We start from the raw sequence: 16806 nt of genomic DNA, 5'->3' as shown, positions 1-16806 counted from the left end.
AGTGGAAGCAGTTGGCTACAAGACCTGGAGGAAATTGAGAGAACAAAGACTATTTATCCCAGTTAAGACGGATATTTTCACTTGACATGTTTTCCACAGAACTAGATTGAAACTCATGAACTCTTTTCACATAAGCTACTGAACTGCTATCATGTAATGCCAGTGGAGTTTTTTCCATTCCATTATCTTCTGTTTTTAGCATTCAAACTAGGTGCTTGTAGTTCATTTGCATGTTTCATTCCTGCTTTGTGCTTTTCAACAGAGCCTTGTTGTGTAACCTTGTCAAGATCAAGCTGGGATGTTATGAGCTAGAGCCAAATAGAAGTCAGTCTCCGGAGGATTACCTCAAGACCTTTATGGAAACAGAAGTGAAACCGCTGTGGCCTAAAGGCTGGATGCAGGCTAGGTAAGATACTTTTCTCAATGCTGTCTATCAACTTCTTGAATCACTTAGGGTGATGTTTGACTTTACTTCTACAAACTGTTGGTATAAAGGAACACTTACAATTTAAAAAAAAATCAGTAACAGTATTTTAACCTATTACTACCTTAGATCAGTACAGCACTTACAAATGGGGTAGTAAGCTACATGGAAATTCAGTTGCAGAAATAGGACTGATAACTGGGAATGAAGCTGGCACTGTAGAAAGGACTGTCAAGTGGAGTTGCAGGCCTGGAAATAAGGTTACCAGAACAAATTAGGAGTAGGTGTCATGGGTCATTAAAACCAAGTAACTTGTAAATATATAGGTTTTCCTTTTCTGCTTTTCTTTTTGCATTGAACCATGAGCCACTGTAGCTTACTTCTTGAATCTTTTGTAATAACATAGTGCTGTGATTGTTTAGATTGCCAGCACTTCAGCAAAATGTTTCAGTAGCAAGATACCCCTTTGAATAGAAATAAAATGCTTTCAGGAACATTTTACCTGTTTTAAAATATTGTGCCTTTCTTTTTAACGGTGTCTCTTTAAAAGGTGGTTAGCTTTTACTCCCTGTATATCTGAAAAACAATTTTTTGTTATCCTTAACTTGGGATGGCATCCTCAGCTCCATGGTAGCTTTGGCCTTTCTAACTGCCTCCCTACAACTGAGAGCTGAGGAGGTATACTCTTCTTTGGCAATCTTTCCCTGTTTCCACTGCTTATATGCCCCACTTTTTGCCCTTTGGCTGCTCTGTATTTATCTGGTCAGCCAAGGAAGCCTCTTGGCCGCTTTTTCCCTGCATTGGGATTGTCTCCCTCTGTGCCTGAAGGATCGCTTCCTTGTTGCACCGCCACCCTTCCTGGGCATCCATCTCACCAAGTCTCTTACTCTGCAGTGCATCATTGACTAAACACCTGAGCTCACTGAAGTCAGCCTTCCTAAAGTCTAGCACTTCTACCCTACTAGTTACCTTTCCCACTCTGCTCCTTATGGTGAATTCTATTATTTGGTGGTCACTGTCCCCCAGGTGACCACTGATCTGTAGGTCCCCTACCATGTCATCCCCCATCGCCAATACCAGGTCCAGTCAATACCAATCCTTTGCCAATCCCCCGTTACCAATACCAGTCCTTTCTGTACAGCTTATGGTCCTCAATGTGTACCGCCCAGTTGTGGGTAGAGTCCCACCAGGTTTCTGTTAACCCCACTAAGTCATAAGTGTTTTCTGCAAGCAGGAGTGCTAGTTCATCCTGCTTGTTCCCCATGCTCCTAGTATTAGTGTATAGGCGCTTGAGCCCTGTGACTGGCGCCTTTGTTGCCCTCTGGCTCTGATGCCCAATGGGCCCCTTATTGCTTACCTGTGCTGTACTGCTGGACATCCCATGGATTGCAGGATCTTGATGTTCTCCTTCTGCCTCCCTGTCCCCCGTCTGAGCTAGTTTAAAGCCCAATGTAGGAAATCAGCCAACCTGCTGGAGAAAAGACTTGTACCTTTTGCTGAGAGGTGAAATCCCTTGCCAGGAAGTGTGGGTCGTGGTCCACGATGTTGGACTAGATGACCTCCTGAGGTCCCTTCCAACCCAAATTCTCTGTGACACTCTCTGGCTCCCTTTTTTTGGACTACTAAGGGTCATTGGCATGACATAATCTGTGCTTGAGAGAATAGAGAAGTAAACTACTTACCTTGAATATAGTGGCCAGTGGACTGGAGCATTTAGGAAAACTGTTCTTTCTATATAAGGTAAATGTGTTGGATTTGCACAGAATCTTGAGTGGTAAAAGAAAAATGCTTTCATAAGAGGTTCCCTCCTTTTGGTGACTTGCCAGAGATTGAGATTGCATACAGATGTTCATTTCTACTGGGGAAAATTCATGAAAATTAATCCAGTAGAAATCCTTCCAGAAGAAGGAGCAGTATAGACATTTCAGTGGGTGATCCTCAGTCTGGTAAAGGTGAGGGGAGCTGTGCCTACTTTATTCCTTTGTCCCCAGGGGGGATGAACAGTAGGGAAAGACTCTCCAAACCTGTCCCAATCTGAGCTGGGGGGAACAGGATGGGGGTGCAGCCTTGCCTGCTCAATTCCACTCCTGAAGACTAGGATCAGAGTGGAGGGAGCACTGGGGGAAGGTCCCCAGCCCCTTCCTTAAGCTGGACAGTGTCTATCTTGGGGAAGAGGTATGAAGCGCTGGCGGCTGCTCATTTCCTTTCCCCTCCTGAACTGATAGTCCCTGCCTCTCTTCCACAAGCCAGACATTGCTTGGCTTAAGGAAGGAGGTGTGGGGGCTTTGCCCCTGTGCTCTCTGCTCCAGGTAGGGAAAGTAGTGAAGAAGTTCCCTTCCCTCCCTGCCCCCTCCTTCCCTGCAGCATGCAGAGTAGCTGCTGCTTAGTTCTGCTTCTGGTCTTAGGGAGCAGCAGGTAAAACCCCTGCCTGCTTCTCACTCCTGGGACTTGGATGTAGTAAGCAGGATGAGGGTTCACAGTGCTTTTCAGTGTGAAGGAACAAAGCAGTGAGGCAAACCCCCACCTGTTCCTTGCACCTAAAACTTCAGTGTGAGGAGCAGGTAAGTGCTCTACACCACTGGGCCAGGGAGAGCCTCCCTGAGCCTGGTTTTCTGCCAGCTGACTTCTTCCCGCCTCCCCTGCTATTCAGATAAGTAGCTTGAGCAGCTGTTTTAAGTCAGCACAACTGGGAGTTAGGTTAAGGGAGTTCCTAGTGTGAGAAGCCACAGTGAGTAATTGGTGACTCTTCTTTCCCTCCCTTCCCAGTCCTTGAGGGGCAGGAACAGCTCCTCCACATGCCTACTCAAGGCTGGGATGACCCCCGTTTTGGGAAGGCATGGGAGCCTTTCTCTCAACTCAACTCTTCCTAGTTCCTAGGAGGAATGAAGCCAGGAGAAAGTGTGCAGATGTTCAGTCTCCTGGGATCGACATAACATATCGATTGTTCCAGGGTTATTTTTCTCTTGGCGTGGCCTTTATCGCTGTGGGAGAGCCTGAATTGGTTGTTCACGTCCCATTTTTGATTTTTTTTTTGTAGCAGGAGAACAGTGCTTCTCCCAGGGAAAGCTGAGCATCAATACATAGCCTAATTTGCTGATCTTTTAAGCATGATCTAAACAGTGCCTTTTTTGGAAAAAAGCTTGTGAGAAATGATGGGATGTTCATTGGGAGACTCCTCTTGCAACAGTTCCATTCCTCTGTCGCACTGTAGTCTGAGGAGTTTTACATGCGACCTGACTTTTTTCTTTTGGTAAGCTAGCATATGTAAAATAAAAATAAGAATTTTTGCTAAACATTTCATGAAATGAACTTTGTTCTCTTATATTTCATACGTCCCTTGATGAAGTACTTAGGATGCTATGCAATTATCTTTAAAACACAATCTGTTAAATTTTGTTCAAACTAATTAAAAGGAGTCCAAAGACAAAGCAGGAGGGGAAAGGTTATAAATTATTAGGCTGATTTCAGTAATACTGCTGAAAGACACGTTTGAAATAACCTCTGAAAGTAGGGAGAGGAGAAGAGACGGATCTCACAGAGGGAATGAATTCCACAATCTGGAACATAAATTGTCTTGTCTTGTGTTAAGGTTTAAATAGTTTTACAGTATCTAGCTGGCAATTGTTACAGAAATAATTTGATAGGTCTTTAGGGCAATGGCTGCATACTGATAGTTTCATATTGATGCTATATACCAGGGGCGGGCAATTATTATTTTGGGTGGAGGACTGCTTACTGAGTTTTAGCAAGCCATTGAGGACCGTGTGACAGGCAGCCAGGGGCAGATAAACATTAATTTTCTAAATTTTTTTAGGGGCCCCATGGGCTACATTTTGCCCACCCCTGCTACATACTCTGCAGTTAGACTTTTTTGCCAGGAGATCCCACATATGATAGTTCCTACACTGAAACCATGTTGAACCACTCAGCAGTGTGTCCCAAATACAGGTTTTACCACTTTATGCAGTACATGCGTTCCTGGAAAACAACGCGTAACTCGAATTCACATAAAGGGAACCTACTTTACAATGGAATGTATCCCTATTTGTTACAAGACCTTGACTGTACTGACCCCCTGACTCGTTTCTACCATGACTTACAAGATGACTTTGGTACTCACTAACAGTAGTGAGTACTCACTAACACACAAGTGCAGGGCACTATCATAGTGGGGACGGCAACTACAAAATCAGGCAAGTGAGGAGCACAGATCCACATGACACTGTTCTGGCATGCATGACTCCCACAACGCTCTGCACAAAGCAGCTGACTGTGGGCTTTCACCACACCAATCGCATAAGAGTAAATTTACCTCTCATATAATGAATGTTTGGCATAAAAGTCATCACATAAGAATGAATTTGTGCATGCAGAACCCCCATAAAGCGAGGGGAAACCTGTATCCAAAGGAAAAAAAAAAAAAACACACCCCCAAGCCCCAGAGATTAAGTTAAATATATGGCTATCTATTATGGGAGTGATCTTTGATAATCTCAGTAAAATCCAGAATCTATTTGCGTAGGACTTACTGTCCAAATGTTTATTTTCCAGATACTAAGATTCCCTGTGAAGTAGGCAGTACCCATAATTTACTGATGGGACACGCACAGATTAAGTGACTTGCCAGAGGTTGCATAGCAAACCACAGGGAGAAATGAGAGTTGAGATTTCAAGAAGCACATCTCCACAAGACACTTAACTTTGCATTAGCATAGTTTACTATTAAGTAAGCGTGTGCATTTACACATGCATATGCTTACTACAAAGTAAACTTCCCTAATCCCAAGTAAATTTACTACCTGCAAGTGCAAGTAGAAAATTTTACTCTACAATTAGTAACAGTGCAGTAGTGCTTGTGTAGACAGCTAACCAGGAGCAGCCATCTGTCTGCTCCCAGTCAGCCTGCTGCCAAGTCAACCTCCACCACAGGATCCTGGGCTGGGACCATGTTCCCCCACCCTGGCAGCAGGGAGCTCCAAGCCTCCTGCTCTCTGATCATCAGCAGGGGCTGGGAGACTCTTATCTCCCAGCCTGAGCTCTGCCATCACAAGGATCAGGCTGGGAGACTCATCTCCCAGTGCTGGCTTTGACCACAGAGCCTGGGCTGGGAGATGAGGGTCTTCCAGCCAGAGTCCCACAACCATGGGACTCAGGCTGGGATAAGGATTTCCTGGAGCCAGCCCAGTGGTAGCCTGTTCCCTGCCCAGCTCTATGAAGGGCAGAGCTGTTTGGAGGGAGAACAGGCTGGGGAACGTGTTCCCCGCTCAGCATTCTGGGGCTTAGTGAGGTGGCCCTGCACCATTCATCAGGACTATGGAACTGTTCGTGCATCACTCCTCTAGCCTGTGGGGCTGCTTTTTGGTTGCTGTTTTGGTCTATGCAAAAAGAGTATTGGACTGAGAAGAGTGGTTTGAGAGGGGGAATTAATACCTCTGGTGGCCTAGCTAGCAATTCGGCTATAGCATTTTCTCATAGGTGTGTAGTAAACAAATTCTTGCCTAGAGGAGATGAACTTTTGCTACTTGTTTCTTTGCAGGGTAGTAGCACATATATAGTTTGGGAGGCTGTATGCAGTAACTAGAAGGAATCTTAACATTTTGAATAAATATATGTTTACAATCTAATCTTTTTAATAAATCTTTTATAAAAGATGTCTTGTCTCCAAGCTATGGAGGAGATGTTTTCTATGTTTTTGTTTGTTAGAAAGTTGTCTGGTGTATCTTGTAGCCTAAGTAAGTATACATGGGAAGGAAAAATTAAGAAAGGAAAGATTTTTTAGGGTCTGACTGGTGATGTAAAATGCAATAAACCATGTACTTGTATAAACAAACAATTAGCACTGCATATTTCTGGATGCTGCTTATTACCCGGCTTCTTTATTTTGTCGGAGGAGGAGGTAGTGAGTGTGATAGAACAGCAAGAACAATTAGTTAGTTATACAGGTCCCTAGCTTTGGATTGGTGTGGCAATTTAACAGAAAGCAACTATGTAAACAGGATGGGGGGAAAAGTAACTTTTGTGTCTAATGGTTTATGGATGGCTAAGCATGCAGCACTGTAGATGGAATGGGCTAGTAATCTTAACCTGAGATCTGTTACACTTGGGCTCTGGAATGACGGGTCCAATTCAGTTTCTTTGTTATGAGAAAGTTCCCTGTATTTTAATGTGCAAATGTGTTTCATGTCCATAAAACACAAAATCAGTATCTTACCTGCCCTGCTGAGGATTAAAAAAATAAATAAATAAAAAATCTCCTGGTACTTAACTAGCAGGTCACCCAGTTGCACTGACTAATACTTGTCCCCAGTCCCTCACCCAACTATCAGTGCTGTATTTCACACTACCAGGGGATTATTTCACTGGTGTGTATGCAGTTAAAATGCTCTGGGATACTTGGGATAAAAAGCATTAGAAAAATAAAAGATACTCTTTGTAAACATATGTAGCACTTGTTTTCACTTTTTCACCTTGGATATAATCTTTTTCCTTTGTATTGTGTATATAGATGGGTAGGAGTTATGTTTTCTTTTTTTTTTTTTAGTGGTGATTTTTAGGCTTGTGTTGTGTTTGGCACAGCTGATGTGGTAACTCTGATGCAGTGTAAGCAAACACAATTTGATTTGAAGCTTATAGAGTTGTTATTCTGACTATAGCAAACAATATTCCTGTTACATTAATCATTTGTGTGTTGAGTGTTATTTATGTATGGAAAACCATAGAAATGTCCTGAATTATTTGTAAACGTTGCTCTTTCCTTTTGAATATTATCTTTTTAAGTTGTAGTTTTTTAGCATTGTTGCTCTGTCTTGGGAGCCTTATCACTTTCTATCTTGTATTCCAAGTTAATGGTGACTGGTATATCTTAATGAATGAGGGAATCTAAGGTGAGAATAAGGTAGTCAGAGAAGTAGTAAACTGTTTGGAGAAGATGACAATATGAAGCAAGACAAAACAGACTTGTAGTGGGGGAGGTCTGTGTGTCTGGATTTCCTGCAGTTTTTAATCATTGAGGATCAGAAACAATGCGTTGCAATAGAACTGAGGATTGGTAGGGTGGAAAGAAGGGAGAAGGAATTAAGTAAAGAGCCGATTGTAATAATTGAATGAAAAATATAACAATAGAATTAAAGAAAAAGGGGGCTGGAACCATAGTCAGAGAAATGATGGGGTTGCCTTGTACAGTCAAGTGATTTTTTGCTCTTTCATCTGTGGGAATGCCTTCTTAAAGTCCTGAGAGACTAAAAATCTTTTGTCCTTCATTGAAGCAACTCTATAGTATGCTGCCAAAAAACTGTTAAGCAGCTGGTCAGGGCTATGTGATGCTGCAGACAAATTTTGTCTTTTGGTGGCAGTAGTGTAAAAGTAGCATTTTCGTAGTGTAAATGCCCCTTAAATTTTGCCTCGTTTATGGTAATAAAATAAGGCTGTAATTAATTACTGATGCAGTTCCCTCTATAACAGTGAAAGTTTTAGTATAGCCAGGGCTCAGGAATTTTTACCACAATGTTGTTCCCTCACTGAGGAGTTTTTTTGCAGGTCTAGATGCAGCCTAAAGTAATATTATAACATTCTCTGTGTGCTCTTGAGATGTTTGGGAACAAGCTTGTCTTTTCGTTTTCTGATTCTTCCTTCATATGTGGACTCTTGGCCTGGATCCAGATATGCAAGCATGTGCAGCTTGTGGCACTGCAAACCACACACCTAGCACGTTAAAATGTACCTTGTGCTGCAGATTTGCGGTATGGGAGCAAAATATTTGCTACCAGGAAATTCTGGATGCAAAAAAAAGTCGTAAGTGGCAGGGTGCATGTCACACAAGTGTGTGCTGGCAGCATGAAGACTCGCATCTCCCAGGAGATGCTCTGGATGTTAGCCAGTGTGTCTCCTGCTCTCCAGTTCCATCCCAGCTCCTCCAGCATGCCAGGAGCTGGGAGGAGCAGGGAAACGGCAGTTTCCCCAAAGCAGGGCATTTTATTTCACGCTACAGCATATGTGCAGTGGCATGCATAGCAGCACAAATTTGTGCCACTACATTTTTTTTTCCCCCTACAAGTGCATGCCCCTGCATGTGGGAATGCCCGCTTGTTGTGTAAGCAGTTTTGTTCAAGGACCAGTATGCTAAGCTGTTTTGAAATATTAAGACAATTTTTACATGTTCTAAAAGATTTGGCAAGGGGAAGGGACATGTAAAATTCTGTTACTTACATTCCACTGAAGAATAATTGGCTTGCATTGTTTTCTGCTAGCACAGTAGCTTATCTATATTGACTTGATTGTAATAAGTTTTTCAACATTTTTGTTTGTGGTTGACTATAGCTATACCAACCTAGCAGTTAAGAATCAAGCAAGCAGTTTTTTCTAAGGGGACAGATAATCCAAAAATCCAGTAGTGAACAAAGTGTTAGTGTCCATGTCAGCTTTGCCCATGTATAATCTCAGTGTGTCCGTGTTTCCCCTCTGTCTCTTTCTCTTTCAGGATGCTCTTTAAAGAAAGCCGAAGTGTTCACAATCATCTCACTTCTGCTCCGTGAGTACAATACAGATGCTTTCTGATACTTCTTTGTGCTTCAGCTCTAAGTGGCTCTGTATATTGCTCTCTCTTAAAAGCTTATTCTTTGTCCTTTCATTTCATTTCCTTGTTTGTTTGAAGTGCTCCAGAAGTTTCTTTCAATTCTTTAACCCTGATGTGACATTTCAGTGGTGTTGAGATGCTAGGGTGTGTGATGTATTCAAGGGTTAAATGGTTAAGTGTCTAAAACACTTAATGCATTTCACCCAAAGATTTCAAAATGCTTTAGAAATCCAAAATCTCATGAAATCTACCAAATATGTATTGCAGCATGCAAGTCAGTCCTCCTCCTCTCTACAAATACATCTGCTGATCTATTTACTTCTGTTTGTTTGAGTGGAACTCTTACCACCTCCAACCCTAGACACTACAATTTTCCTCTGTGAGGAGCTGTCCTGGTTAAGTCAGGGTTGGAATAGTCATTTACAGTTCTGAACACCAGCCAAATTGTAACTTCTGTAATGGCAGAAAAAAATCCTACATTAATCATACAATAGTGCAAAACTGAGAAATGGGCTGTCTACCATATTGTCCCTTTTTTACTGCATTTGTTCCTAAAACAGTATACTGACATTATAATTCCCAATCTTAGTAATACTGAGCAAAAAAGACATTCATGAGGAAAAATGATGGGGATTGATCTGGGTGGTAGTCATACTTTTGAAGCTGAGTATTATTTGTCCTTATTGCTATCCTAGCTCATGTATCTATAGATTCTGTTTCTGTCTATTTAGATGCCTAAACTTTTCTGTAAATTAGTAAATGCTGGCCTCAATATCCTACAGCAGAGTTGCAAAAGTTAATTATGGATGCTTTTTGCTGTTTTGTTGGTTGGTGGGCAAGCAAAATTCAGATTTATAGCTATCTCTTTCCCTTTTTTAATATAACTTTTCTAAAGCATTTAAAGTTTACATTGACACTATTCAGGGTAACACAGTGAAGTTGGACAAGTATGATATTACATCATGTTATCTCCTTTTTTCTTCCTTTTTCCCTTCTCCATTTTTAACCTTCAGCAGAAACTTAATATAGTAATTTTGTAGTTGCATGAACTTATGTTTGTATCTTGTAGTTGCATGAAACTGACTCACCCTGTTTCTTCTAATTTTTGTTATGCACTTCCATAGGGCAAAGAAGAAGGTGATTCTGGCACCTAAACCCAAAGTGAAGGTAAATGCTGGAACAGTCTATACCAATATACAGGAAATGTTGAATATGGAACATACTAAAAAATGTCTTTCTTTTGAACCAACCCTAGTGATGTAGCTATAACATTTTTTTCAGACGACAGTTCAATCTGAAAACTGTAATTTGAGGAAACTAAATTAGAGAGCTTATGGACTCTTTAAATACTGTAAAAGGAGAACGAAGTACTGTAAATATTACTGTTTCCAACTCTTGTTGTATTCTAGATTATCAAAACACTTATGTATTAAGTAAGTCTAAACAATTTTAAATCATGCCATTTCAATATGCTCAATAGAAAATGTTCTGTAATATTTTGGTTGCAAAAAAACTCAAGGTTTTGACTTCTCATTCCAATTCAGGACAACCAATTTAAAGTGTTTCCCCTTGGACAGAAATTCTGCTTTTGGTCAGCTCTATAAATCTCACCATTGATCTAGATCTTTTGGAGCTGTTTGGTAACCTCACCAGAAAAGTGTAAATTAGTAGTAGTACAAAATGGTTAATGCACAAAAATATTTATATGTTCTCTAATTTTGTATTTTATTCATAATGTATATATTTATTATTTTTATAATGGATTTTAATCTATTATAAATAACTATCTTCTGTAAATGGAGCTTGTTTTGGATCCATAACGGGGGTGGGCAGAATGCAGCCAGCTAGGCCATTCTATCCAACCTGCAGAGCCCCTAAAAAAAACAAACAAACAAAAAAAAACCACTTAATATTTATCTGCCTCTGGTTGCCTGTCATGCAACCCTCAATGGCTTGCCAAAACTCACTAAGTGACCCTCCACCCAAAATAATTGTTGTTGCATTTTTAATATCAGGAAGAAAACAGAATTGAATTAACTTGATGTCAGCTTGCATAATAATCTTTTTTCATACCAAATAACTTAGTGTTAGCATCTTGTAAAAGAGCCGGTTACGTTTGTTTTTTTTCCCAAATTGATATTTATCGTCTGGTTCAAACAGCATTTAATTGCATATGTTGTCCTTGCAAGATATACATGTTAGCTTTAAATTGAAACTTGGATGATATGAAAATTTAAATCGGCAAAGCAAAATAATTTCTGAAATGTATTGTTTGATTATGGCTATCTGCAAATCGGATTTTCCTTAACTTTCTGGATATTGAAGACCAACTAATACAACAGTTTAGAGTACAACATACTCTCCTCCTTTAGTGTTCCAAGTGGAACTATAGTACAAGGTCTTGCAACATGATGTACTAATCAGCTTATTCCTGGAGTATGTTCTGTATAACAGTGTGCCATGTGATGGCTTTAAAAAAAAAAAAAAAAAAAAAGCTATATCTGCAGGACAGAGGCTAATTTTTGAGGCTACCCATTTTAAGATAGTGCATCATTAAAAGCATTTCCTTGCTGTCCAGTCTCTTAATGCATTTAGAGAGACAGGTAAGGAAAAGTAGAAAGGTCACACTTTAGCCCTACCAAGGCCAAGAGACTGTGGAGTTAGTTTCTCTCTACATTTTTTTTATAAACTGTTCTTTGCATAGCCATCTTGATACTGAATCAAGGTGGCATGGAAGCCAACTCCAATGTCTTTCTATTTATTTCATGCTTATATTCACTTGTGGATTTTATATACTTCCTATGGTAGATTTTGTTAGTGCTAAGATGATCTTTAAAGGAAGCCTAACACTTGAGTTGCACTTCATTTGCAGAGTCATGGCATCGCACTTGAGTCTTGGTGATCTGCTTTTGCAGAGGCGGTGCGACTTAATTGTTTTTCCTTTTCTAATTGTTTTCTCCCAGGACTCAAGTCCAAAGAAAGAGCAGAAAACCTGTGCATCTTCAGTGACTTCATCTTGTGCTATAACAGTGAATTCCAGCACATCTGTCAGTACTCCAAACAGCTCTATCTGTACACCAGCTCCAGAAACCATTTGTCTGGATGACTCACTGGATGAAGACCTCTCTTTCCACCCACCCTCACTGGATTCTATTTCTGATGCTCTGGCAGTTATCAACAATGGAGCAAAGGGCTCTCCTCTTGGGTCCACTATCGACACACCAACCTCAAGACCTCGCCCTGGGCTAAGGGAAGAAAAGCTAGCAAGCATAATGAGTAAGTTGCCTCTAGCAACCTCAAAGAAAGTAGAGTCAGCTCAGACTCCACATTCATCAAGTCTTATTGCTGGTCACACGGGGCCAGTACCAAAGAAACCCCAAGATTTGGTTCACACTGGCATCTCTTCAGGCCTTATTGCTGGATCTTCAATTCAAAACCCTAAGGTTTCCTTAGAGCCTTTGCCAGCCAAACTACTTCAGCAAGGACTACAGAGGTCAAGCCAGATCCAAGCTGCTTCCTCTTCTTCACAGACCCATATTTCTTCTTCCTCCTCCAAGGCTCAAGCAGCTACTTCCACCCCTGCTCAGAGGCCCAAGGATGCTGCTGTCCTAGTATCTTCTTCAGAGGCCCAAGGTAGTTCTTCCTCAACGTTACAGGTGACAAAGGTGCACCAGCATTCAGCTGTCCAACAGAAATATGTGTCTCCTCTACAAGCAACTATTAGTAAGTCACAGACCAACCCAGTGGTGAAATTGAGTAGCAATCCCAAACTCTCCTGTTCATCCCCAGTCATGAAGACTCCAGATAAGCCAGTAGTATATCGGCTTCCTTTGTCTAACCCCTCATCTGGAAGCGGCTCTCAAGTATCCCACCCACTGGTTTCTCGGACAACATCCAGCACCTCTACCTCTACTAACTATTTAGCCAAGGCTATGGTATCGCAGGTTTCTTCCCAGGGTTTCAAGCCTCCATTCACCATGGCTGCTTCTCCTAAACCTGCGGCCTCTCCCAAACCCACTTCATCCAAACCCTCTGTGACACCCAAGCCCACTGCATCACCTAAATTCTCATCTAAATCCACCTCATCCCCCAGGCCCACAACAACACCCAGTTCTTCCAGTTCAAGTGCACTAGTATCCCAGAGTAGTCACTCCAGCAACAGTCCCCTTCATAAACAGACCAGCGGAGTAAATATCAGCAGGCAGTCTCCCACAATGAACTTGTTGCCCTCTAGTCGCACCTCAGGCCTCCAACCTACAAAAAACCCTCAGGCCTCTTCAAAATTGCCCAACTCTTCTCCCTCTGGAACTGTTGGCAAAAATAACTTGAGTGGCGTCGGAATGAATGTACCTGCCAGCAGAGGCAGTAATCTTAACTCAAGTGGAGCTAGTAGGACTAGTCTGTCTGGGGGAGCAGGCAGTGGAACACAGGGTGCTACTAAACAGTTGTCAACTCCACACAGACCATCTTCTGCCTCAGGGTCTCCAGTTGTAGCAGCCACCGTGCAGGTATGTATTATTGGGGACACAGTTATCGAGTCTGATCATGCAATTTATCCAGTTTTTTTTGTAACGGTCTCTTTTCACAAAAGTATTTGAAGTATTATGTACATCTTTAATGTGTGTACTGAAATTATTTCATACAGGCAAAAGATGTTTTTCCAAATGGTCATGAACACTTGCTGGCAAGGATGAATTTTAGCACAGTGTGTTCATTGGTCTATGGTATGGGGGAGAAATTTTTGTTTTTCTCTAGGACACTGATAAATATTTGATTTAGTGGACCACAGACGCATAATGGTATTTCCAGACATTACATTGAAAGAGCTTGGTCCTTCCTCCACCTCTTCTGTGTCTTGATTTTTCTTTTCTTGCAATGCCATTTATATGGAAGTGTCTCGTACGTCTGTTGCCATGCTTCCAGGATTGACTTCCTATTCTAAATCTATATAACTGACTTCTCAATATTTTAAGCAGCACACCTATTGAATTGGCAAACTGTGCTTTGTTAGTGCTTGTGGTTTGTATTTATGTATGTTTTAATGTATATTACTAGCTGAAGTACCCATTCTTCACCCAGGTTATTTTTGTAGTTGCTGTTTATTTTCAAAGAATTTAATGTAACATATTTAATATGTATCTGTAATCTAAACCTTCCAAAACAACTGAATACTACCTGCAGAGGCGGAGAGGTTTCAGAAGGAGTGTGGCAGTTCACCAGCAAGCATAAAAAAACCCCAAAACCCTAGAAATTAGTTGATTTAAAGAGGTGGTTGAGCAAGACTTGCTTACATAAGAGGAGTCCACAGGTCTTGGTCTTCACAAGTATTTGTGTCAAATAACATTTGAAAATAGACCTTGTTTAGACTTAATAAGAACTGTGGCACTTCTAACCAGTGAAGGCAGTCTGTTTACCCAAGTATTCTGTACTACTTCCTAGAAATAATTTGTTTGTTAAGTTGAAACAAAAAAAAATTCTTAGATTAATGGTGTCTCCCTCCCATTAGATGGTTATCTTTTTAATGGCACATTTTCCAGCACTTTGATCCGAAGGCTGTGTAGAGTTATGTTTTAAAAAAATCATGAGGCAAATTCATGGGCTACACCTTGCCTCTACTATCTCTACTGGAAAGAATGCACAAGAAAGAGAGAAGGACAGAGCCTGATCACTTGATTTAAAGATTAATAATACACTTGTGCATTTAGGCCAAACTAGAATTGCATGGGACACCATAAATCTGGCTCTTTCCTAACCTTTAAAGGCTTCACTTTGTACCCCAAATAATGTGGGTTTTGGATGTAGTTTTCTGGTTGTTTTTTTTTTTTTTTTTTCCCCCAAGAAAAATTGTATTGTATTTGTTTATATCTGTAACAACTTCCTAAATTGTGTATCAGTAGGTTTTGAAACCTGATATTAAAGTACCATCCAACTGCCCATCAAGAATGATGGGGGTGGAGGGACAAGAGGGATGGGATGGAGTTCTGCCACCTAATGCCCTGTGCTGCCAGTGCAAGGATGCTGGCCTTGGCTCTCCCACCCTCTGTCCAGTCCTCGGCATGGCTTCAAAATCCGGTGGTGCCTCCCCCCCATGCTTGGAGCATTCTGATTTGGCTGTTTCCATCAGCCAATCAGAGTGCAAATAAAGCATTGTGGACAGATGTAGGCTTTTATAATATTAGAATTCCAGCACAACTTGTAGCACCTGAGTTGTAGAACTTGCTACATTATTTGACAGACAGCTTTTATTTCAGAGTGGATTTACAAGTACTGTACAGGAGGTCCCAGAGATTAAAGGGGAAACTTGCCCTGTCTCTTCCCTGCAGGCTCTTTCCCCTTTAGGGTTTATGGGAGTTAACTCCATGTAGATTCTACAGCTATGAACTGGGTTTGAGTAAGACGGTTCATACCAAGGCTAGGAGGGACCATTATGATTTTTTTTATCCGATACGACCTTGGGAATAAAACCAAGACCAAAAATTCCCTGAATTAATGCAGTCTTGAACTTGCACTTAACTTTGAACATAACATCCAGTTTTGGTGGTGTTGTTTTTTTAATGTTCAGTGATGGAGAATTCACTAAAATCATTGAAGTTGTTACTTTTCCCCCTTAATTTAGCATGTTACTTAAAATTTGACAGTGTCAGAACTTTAGTTTTCAGCTGTTAGGTCTTGATATACCTTTTTATGAACACATTTGCTTTGCATGTAGGTACTTAGACTAATCAGTCAATGGCTAATTACCTGCATAGACTGAATGGACAAGCAAGTGAATAGACATTCAGTTTTTTCCAGAAATGCAGCCACCAGCCTGCAGTGGCTCAGGCCAGAAGCCAAGGGGTGCTAGAGTGAGCCCTTCATTGCAGGAGTGGGGTGGACATACCTGCTGCAGCCTGCACAGGATGAGTAGCGGCTGTGCTGGGAGGAATGGCTACAAGAGCTAAGGCACATTTTGGGTTAGCCATAGCCCCCCAAAACACTCCTAGTGCTGCTGCTGCTTAGCCTCCCCATGGTCCTCCTCCCAGCCTCACTGCTGCTGCCACGCTGAACAGGCTGTGGCAGCTGTGCCCGCTTCGCTTCCACCTGCAGTGCAGCCTCCCCACCGGGGATAACAGGGGCTGCTGTCCCTGTCAGGGTCTCTCCTCACCCCCCTGCCCCTTTGCTTCTCCAGGGCAGAGGTATGGCCAGATGCTGCCCAGCATGTCCCCCTGAGGTGAAGGGGGCAGGGAGGGGGTTTATTTCCCCCCTCCCTCTGGGGAACCCTAGCTAGGGTCTGCTGGGCTGGGGTGCAGAGCCCCTGTGAGGGGGTGCTGAGACTATGCAAAGGTGGTGGCCAAGGCTGGCAGACCCTGGCTGTGGTCCCCTAGTGGGAGAGGGGAGGAAGTGGGGAATAAATCCCTTCCCTGCCCCCTTTTCCTTAAGGGCCATGCTGGCCAGTTTCTAGCCATGCCCCTGCCCATATTGCTAGAGTGGTGAAGGGATGGTGGGGGGACCCTGACAGGCTGCTATGCCTTGGCCAGGCAAGCCCCTCCCCCCCCACCGCCTTTTCCATAGGGGGCTGTTCCAGGCTGGCATTTGGCTACACCCCCACCCTTGCTCCACTAGAGAGCACAGCACAGCCCAGGGCTGTAAAATATGCTAAGATACTGGGGGGCTCTAGTTTAACTTAAACCAGGAAAATGCATGAACTCCCTTTGCTAGGACCTTTGCAGTATCCAAGACAACTTTTTCCATGCTGATTCTCTTTGAGAAACCATTACAAACTCCTCTCTACAGATGCTGAGACCAGCATCCTAACTAGGTCAACTTCTTC

The 16806-nt window shown here is 42.1% G+C and overlaps 1 protein-coding gene across 1 annotated transcript in view; it reads left to right on the top strand.

The window, feature by feature from the left end:
- Positions 1-16806, top strand: part of UBN2 (ubinuclein 2) — an 86781-nt gene that overhangs the window by 39310 nt on the left and 30665 nt on the right. Inside the window, 4 exon segments of the mRNA XM_090042736.1 lie at positions 263-406; positions 8901-8951; positions 10121-10163; positions 11960-13504. Of these exon segments, the coding sequence (XP_089898862.1) occupies positions 263-406; positions 8901-8951; positions 10121-10163; positions 11960-13504 (1783 nt within the window).

This window comes from Crocodylus siamensis, chromosome 4 (genome assembly GCF_052110815.1).
Source record: "Crocodylus siamensis isolate JL-2025a chromosome 4, ASM5211081v1, whole genome shotgun sequence".
NCBI lineage: Eukaryota > Metazoa > Chordata > Crocodylia > Crocodylidae > Crocodylus > Crocodylus siamensis.
The sequence above is the reverse complement of the archived record's forward strand: the minus strand, read 5'-3'. Positions and strand labels throughout refer to the sequence as shown.